The 7,565-nt window shown below is 43.1% G+C and overlaps 1 protein-coding gene across 2 annotated transcripts in view; it reads left to right on the forward strand.

The window, feature by feature from the left end:
- Nucleotides 1-7,274, forward strand: part of LOC146355444 (uncharacterized) — a 21,829-nt gene extending 14,555 nt beyond the window's left edge. The window contains exons 5-6 of one of the 2 annotated variants that reach the window (XM_084830577.1): nucleotides 300-2,746; nucleotides 4,042-7,274. In XM_084830577.1, coding sequence (XP_084686703.1) covers nucleotides 300-2,707 — 2,408 coding nt within the window. In that variant the 3' untranslated portion in view covers nucleotides 2,708-2,746; nucleotides 4,042-7,274. Of the gene's footprint in view, nucleotides 1-299 lie in introns of both variants that reach the window. The other variant, XM_084830576.1, reaches the window with a different exon arrangement.
- Nucleotides 7,275-7,565: the final 291 nt, after the last annotated feature.

Consider the following 7,565-nt stretch of genomic DNA (forward strand, 5'->3'; position numbering starts at 1 on the left):
TACTTCTGAGGGGAGGTGTCCTAGCCATGTCCCCTGTCACATCCAGCCACGCCCACCAATATATGGCCCCCAATCCACCACCTGCTGCTGCACGTGGCCTGTAGGGGCACAAAGGAAGCTCATCCCTGGGCCAATGGGATAAGAGGAGAGGGGGGAGAGAGAGGATGAGGGTCCACTTCTGAATTCCTTCAGTATGAGCCCTGCCTTCACGGCTCAGTTTCCCCCTTCAACATCCTTCCGAGGTTTCTGTCTTTCCCATTCTCAAAGTCAACATTGTTTCTGTTTTTCCATTATTCCAGCAGGTGAGTGTAGGAGAAAACACTCAAGCACCATATGTGGGGGAAATTGTGATGTTTGGCAACACTTGATTTCTGACCACAAAGCCCACACAGGAGAGAAACCGTATAAATGCTTCGAATGTGGGAAGTGTTTTTATTGGAAATCACAACTCATCACCCACCATAGAGTCCATACAGGAGAGAAGCCATATCAGTGCTTGGAGTGTGGGAAATGTTTTTCTGTTAAATCAAATCTAATGATCCACCAGAGACGCCACACAAAAGAGAAACCGTATACATGCTTGGAATGTGGGAAATGTTTTGCTCATCTGTCATCCCTTGCAATACACCAAAGAGTCCACACAGGAGAGAAACCTTATAAATGCTTTGAATGTGGGAAATGTTTTGCTCTGAAATCACATCTCATGATCCACCAGAGAGTCCATACAGGAGAGAAGCCCTATAAATGCTTTGAGTGTAAGAAGTCATTTTCTAATAAATCAAATCTAATGATCCACCAAAGACTACACACAAAAGAGAAACCATATAAATGCTTTGAATGTGAGAAGTGTTTTGCTCGGAAATCGCATCTCATGACGCACCAGAGAGTCCATACAGGAAAGAAGTCATATGAATGTCTGGAGTGTGGGAAGTGTTTTTCAATTAAATCAGATCTAGTGATCCACCAGAGACTCCACAGAGAAGAGAAACTATATAAATGCTTTGAATGTGGGAAGTATTTTGTTCTGAAATCACATCTCATGACCCACCAGAGAGTCCACACAGGAGAGAAGCCATATAAATGCTTAAAGTGTGGGAAGTGTTTTTCTATTAAATCAAATCTAATGAGGCACCAGAGAGTTCATACAGGGGAGAAACCATATAAATGCTTTGAATGTGGGAAATGTTTTACTCAGAAATCAGTTCTCGTGACCCATGAGAGAGTCCACACAGGAGAGAAGTTGTATAACAGTTTGGAGTATGGGAAGTGTTTTGCTCTGAAATCTCATCTCATAACCCAGTCAGTCCACAAAGGCAAAAAATACCACAAATGCTTTAAATGTCAGATATGCTTTGTTCAGCACTCGGCCCTTCTGAGGCATCAGAGAACCCATGTAGGGGTGAAACCATATAAAAGCTTGGAGCATGGGAAGGGTTCTTCTCCGAAACTATATCTCATGAGCCAGCAGAGAGTACACACAGGAAAGACAGCACATAAGTGCTTGGAACGTGGCAAGTGTTTTGCACAAAAATCAAATCTTATGACCCACCAGAGAGTCCACAGAAGGGGAGCGCTGTATAAATGCTTGGAGTGTGAAAAATCTTTTGCTCTGAAATCAGTACTCATAAACCACCAGAGAGTCCACACAGGAGAGAAACCATATCAATGTTTGCAGTGTGAGAAGTGTTTTTCTATTAAATCGAACCTAGTGGTCCACCAGAGACTTCACACAGGAAAGAAACCATATAAGTGCTCTGATTGTGAGAAGTGTTTTGCTTGGAAATCATATCTCATGACCCATCAGAGAGTTCACACAAAGGAGACAGGCGAAAAACATCACCAATACTTTAAATGTCAAATATGTTTTGTTCAGGCCTCAGCCATTCTAAGTCATCAGAGAACACACACAGGGGTGAAACCATTTAAATGCCTGGAGTGTGGGAAGTGTTTTCCCCAGAAATCACATCTCTTGACTCATGAGAGAGTCCACACAGGAGAGAGACCCTATCAATGCTTGGAGTGTGGGAAGAGTTTTGCTCAGAAATCAACTCTCATGACCCACCAGACAGTCCACAAAGGAGAGAAACCGTATAAATGCTTGGAGTGTGGGAAGTGTTATGCTAATCGCTCCTCCTTTGCAGTACACCAGAGAGTCCACACAGGTGAGAAACCATATAAATGCTTGGAGTGTGGGAAATGTTATGCTCAGAAAGCAGTACTCATAAAGCACCAGAGAGTCCACACAGGAGAGAAACCGTATAAATGCTTGGAGTGTGGGAAGTGTTTTGCTCAGAAATCCCCATTCATGGGCCACCAGAGAGTCCATACGGGAGAGAACCCCTATAAATGCTTGGAGTGTGGGAAGTGCTTTGCACAGCAGCCACATCTAAGGAGACACCAGAGAGTCCACAAAGGAGAAAAACCCTTTAAATGCTTGGCGTGTGAGAAATGTTTTGCTCAGAAATCAGTACTCATAAACCACCAGAGAGTCCACACAGGAGAGAGACCCTATAAATGCATGGAGTGTGGGAAATGTTTTGCTCAGAAATCAAATCTTCTGACTCACCAGAGAATCCACACAGGCGAGAGACCCTATAAATGTGTGGTGTGTGGGAAGTGCTTTGCTCATAAATCAGGCCTTCAAATGCACCAGAAAAGCCATGTGGATGAGAATCCCTCTGAATCTTCCAAGCCTTTCCCCATATAGTAGGAGAAGAAGGATACATTGACATCAAAGAATGTGTAGGTAAGAGAGGCTTTCTGTCTCAAAATTAGTAAAATCTTGGCTGTCAGAAAAAAAAGAACTCTAATGCTTGGTAAGTCTATGTAGACCGCATGCTAAGTAGAAGTGAGTGATGGGAATGGAACAGTCGCAGGCACCTATCAAGATGGAAGTGGTATATAGATGAAAAAGTGTTCCTTCCCTCTGATTTCAGTAATTTTATGCTCATGAATTATCTAGATATCTTCTGTAAAAGTTTAAAACCCCGATATGCTGCTTTTTTGCTAGACATAGGGCGTTTAGGATGAGTGACAAGTAAATTGTTTAAACACATAATTATTCACTAAAAGGCATGCCTGAATATCTCAGCCAGGGGGACCTGCTGAAACTTCCAGTCTTTGTGGGATTCCTAAGGTAGCAGGAGTTAATAGAATTCCAACAACTCTTCTTTGTCCTTTGAATTTCACTAAATTTTTTAGTGAGCCAGCCAAATGCATAGTAATTAAGGGAGGTGGGAATTAGTAATTTGTTTATCTTTTTAGGACCCAACCCTATGCATGTTTAGACAGAGAAAAGGCCTACAGCTTCCAGCATGCCCCAGCCAGCATGTTTCTCTGTCTAAACATGCATAGGATTGCGCCGTTAAGTATTATTGTTTCTTGCTAGAAAGGTTTTAACTTTACTAAATTTTGCATTTTCACAGCTATTCCTCCAGCAGATATTGGTACTCTGTGTGCGCGTGTGTGCACGCACATCTGTGTGTATGTGTGTTTGTGTAGGGTTTTTTTTAAGTACACTGCAAGCCTCGCAGGTATTAAGTTAGCATGTCTGAGAGAATGTCTGTATGTGTGTTTTAAATTGAACTTCTCCTTGATTGGCTAACTGACTATGTAGGAAGACATTTTTTTAAAAAAATCTGGGGAAGCATTCAGTTATATCTACCTCATTCCCTCCCCTCCAGCAGTCTGAAGTAGGGCAGTCTAGAGTTCGAATCCTCATTCTGTGTAATGTGGAGAGCAGCTCTTAATTTCTAATTCTCTTTCTCTTTCTGATCCCAGCTTGATATCCCAGAGACGTGCAGTCTTGCGTAGCCTATGGAAGAACTGAGATTTAGGAAACCACAGAGAAGCCACTCAGGAAAGAAAATCTTATTAATGGCTCCCTTGTGAGCTGGCCCATAGCCGGGAGGGGGGAGCTAGGGGGATACAGCCCCCCTAAATTTGTATATCCCTCCCCTATATGTTTTACAAACAATTAACTACATTTATTACAGAAGTTTTAGGAAGCCAACAGGAAAACCTTTGTTTTTCTTTTTAAAGGTACACATGTGATTACACATGCCATGGCTGAATCTGCCTACATTACATGCAGTTGAGGGTACTAACCTGAGATGAAGGAATATTTTGACTTACGTGAACAGTTGTACATATTGTTTGAAGAAGGGGCGTCTTGCTCTGATTTATAAAGGCAGTTCTTGAAAACGCCTGTTGGTTCAACAGTGGACTGGACACATGGATTCAGTTACGGTTATACAGTCAGATGAAGAATTAATTGTTTCCACACCCAAATTAATCAGTGCATCTTCCCCTTTGCCATCTAAAAACTGAAGCTATTGGATTGTTCAATCAGATCAGTAGTCTTTCTTTTCCCTTTCTTACTGAAATTATGCTAGAAATACTGGGTGATCTTAAACCTGTAACATCACTGCTGCAGCAGAAGGATCTAGATGCTGAAGCAGCACTTTAACTTATTGACTATATTGGGAGGCAGGTGCAAGAAATACAAACATACTGTTTTAACAATACTTTTGGAGCAGCCAAGGAAAAACTGCTGACAATGAAGCACCATCAAAACGTCTTCCTAACCACCCTTGGACTCCAGGGTCGTGTTTCCATGACAACAGAAGGAGAAGCTAATGGAGGAGTACTGGATTTTTTTAAAGGAATCAGCTTTGCTGTGCGCAGGGTTCCACGAGCAAATTCTCTGCAGCAGTAAAAATAGCTTCACAGAACATACTTCCTGGTGGGGGTTGGAGTGAACGTCATCTGACTGGCAGGGGCTACTCAAGCAATGAGAGAGGCTTGTTTCCTGCCCCCCTTTCTCCTTTCCCTGAAAGTCCAGATGCACCTGCATTTCAGGAGCAAGCCTCATTGAGCACCATGGGAGTTACTTCAGAGTGGGCACCATACTAGTGCTGGGGAAGCGGGGGCGGGGGGAGAACACAAAGACAGAAATGAGCCCCCATTTTAACCTGCAGGACCTCATTGACCACAGTAGGAGTTACTTCTGAGGAGACAGTAATGGGCTTGTGGGAAAGAGACCAGTAAACACAAAGACAGAAACCAGTCTCCATTGTAACCCACAGGATATCTATAATGAAGCTGTGAAGGAGTTGATCGCGTAATCACACTTGAGGAATTGGGCTTTAAAGTGTGCCATTTCAATTGAGGGTGAATCTCTGTAAGTTCTAATGTGGGCATTCAGAGGCAAGCCTCAGTGACCGCAATGGGAGTTACTTCTGAGGAGACACTAATGGGTTTGTTGTGGGAAAGAGACCAAAACCAGCCCCCATTTTAACACACAGGATCTCTATAAGGAAGCTGTGAAGGTTACAGCCATCGCATTTAAGGAACTGGGCTTTGATATGTGCCAATTGAGGGGCTTCTCTGTTATTTCTGTGGTCAATGAGAGGGCAAGCCTCATTCAGCACAATGGGGGGAACACCCCTTGACTGGGGTCATGGTGAAAGGTACACCCCCGGACAGGGCTGGCATACCTGAGCTAAATGTGGGGGTTGGGGCATACAGCAACTATACTGGAGAGAATCCAAACCCACCTTAAGGAAAATAATAGAACTTTAATCAGTCTCAGGAAATCTGGTTTTTCCCTGGTAAGCTCCGGGGTGGCTGCTGGGTGGCCAGGACATCATCTATCCCTAACAACCTCAGCATGCAGCCGGCTCTCAGTAAATCACTGGTGGAAATGCCCCCCAGGAAAGCTGATTTTAATCAACAGAGCCCTGGTAAGTAGGATTCCATGGCAGGAAAACCCAACAGGGAGAGGAGTTCATAAGTTGAGGAGAATGCTTATCAGATTTGCAGATGACATAGAATTGAGTGGGTTGGCTAATACCTTGGAAGACAGAAACAAAATTCAAAATGATCTTGATAGATTAGAAGATTGAGCAGAAAATAGAATGAAATTTAACAGAAACGTGTAAAATGCTTCATTTAGGGAAAAAAATGCACAGGTATATGATGGAGGATACTTGGCTTGACAAAAGTGTGTGTAAAAAGGATCTTGGAGTTGCAGTTGATCACAAGCTCAGTATGAGTCAGCAGTGTGATGTGGCTGCAAAAAAAAAAAAAGCAATTTTAGGTTGCTTCAATAGATGTATATTTTCAAAATCACAGGAAGTAATAGTTCCATTCTATTCTGTACTGGTCAGACCTCAACTCAGATGCTGTGTCTAGTTCTGTACGCCACAGCTTAAGAAGGATTCATATAAATTGGAACGAGTTCTGAGAAAGGCAACAAAGATGAGCAGGAGACTAGAAACTAAGTCCTATGAGGAAAGATTGAAGGGATGTTTAGCCTTGAGAAGAGCAGACCGAGGGTGGATATGATATCGCTTTTCAAGTACCTGAAGGGTTGTAACACAGAAGAGGGCCACAACCTGTTCTCTATCATCCCAGACTGTAGGACATGAAATAATGGGCTTAAGTTACAGGAAGGCAGATTTCGGTTGAATTTCAGGAAAAGCATCCTAAGGGTCAGAGTACTCAGATGATGGACCCAACTGCCTAAGGAGGTGGTGGGCTCTCCGTTGCTGGAAGTATTCAAGCAGCCATTTGGCAGGGATTCCTGGACTGAGCATGGGACTGGACTTGATGGCCTAAATGGTCCCTTTCAGCTCTACAATTCTGTGATAAGAATATTCCTGTTGTAGCTTATTGATTTTCTACTAATGGGCTATTCTTGATTTTTTACCTTTTTTGTTAATTGGTGGTAAGTGTTGGATAATAGGAACAACTCCGTATCCTTCCAGACACTAGGAGGCGATAGAGAATGTGTTGCATCAACAGCTGCTTGTCTTGTTCATCCCCCTTGTCCTGTAGCTTGATCAGTTCCTTTTTCCTGCTCCCTCCCCTTCCTTTTCCTTCTTGCTTCATCTTCTTCTGCCTCTGCAACCAGCACCATGCAGCCCTATCCCTGAAGGAAGCAAGGAACCATCTCTTATGCCTTCACCTACTTTGTTGTTGTTGTTGTTCAGTCGTTAAGTCGTGTCTGACTCTTCGTGACCCCATGGACCATAGCACGCCAAGCCTTCCTGTCCTGCACTCTCTCCTGGAGCGTGCTCAAGTCCATATTCATTGCATCGGTGATGCTATCTGGCCATCTTCACCTACTTACGCTTATGCAAACCTACTGTTAGGGGGTGCTTATAGTTAAACAGTGTTAGCCTTCTTTGATGAGCTGTATAAAAGCACTAATAAAGCTGATTTGAACTTCTAAACTGGCTCTAGCCTACATTTATTCCCTCCAATACTAAATGCTGTGTAGCTACGTTTTTTCTATATAAGGCAACTCTCCTGTAAGACCTTCCAACAGCAAGACCCATAACAATTGTTGAAGTTGCTTAGTGAAATGTTTTGAATTTCATAAATTCCAGTATGGCTGCAAAAATAAGGGTTAAATAAGAACAGTGTACAGTTTTGTCTTTAAAAGGCCTGCAAACCATATAAATTGCCCCCTCCCCTGACTTTTAGGCTGGCTATGGTCCTGGTCTGTTCTAACGGCCTAGATGAGTGAGATCAGGCAGTTGATTGGTGAGTGTGGCCAG

The sequence above is a fragment of the Heloderma suspectum genome, chromosome 2 (genome assembly GCF_057233095.1).
Source record: "Heloderma suspectum isolate Gila_16-S chromosome 2, 16-S_ref, whole genome shotgun sequence".
Taxonomy (NCBI): Eukaryota; Metazoa; Chordata; class Lepidosauria; order Squamata; family Helodermatidae; genus Heloderma; species Heloderma suspectum.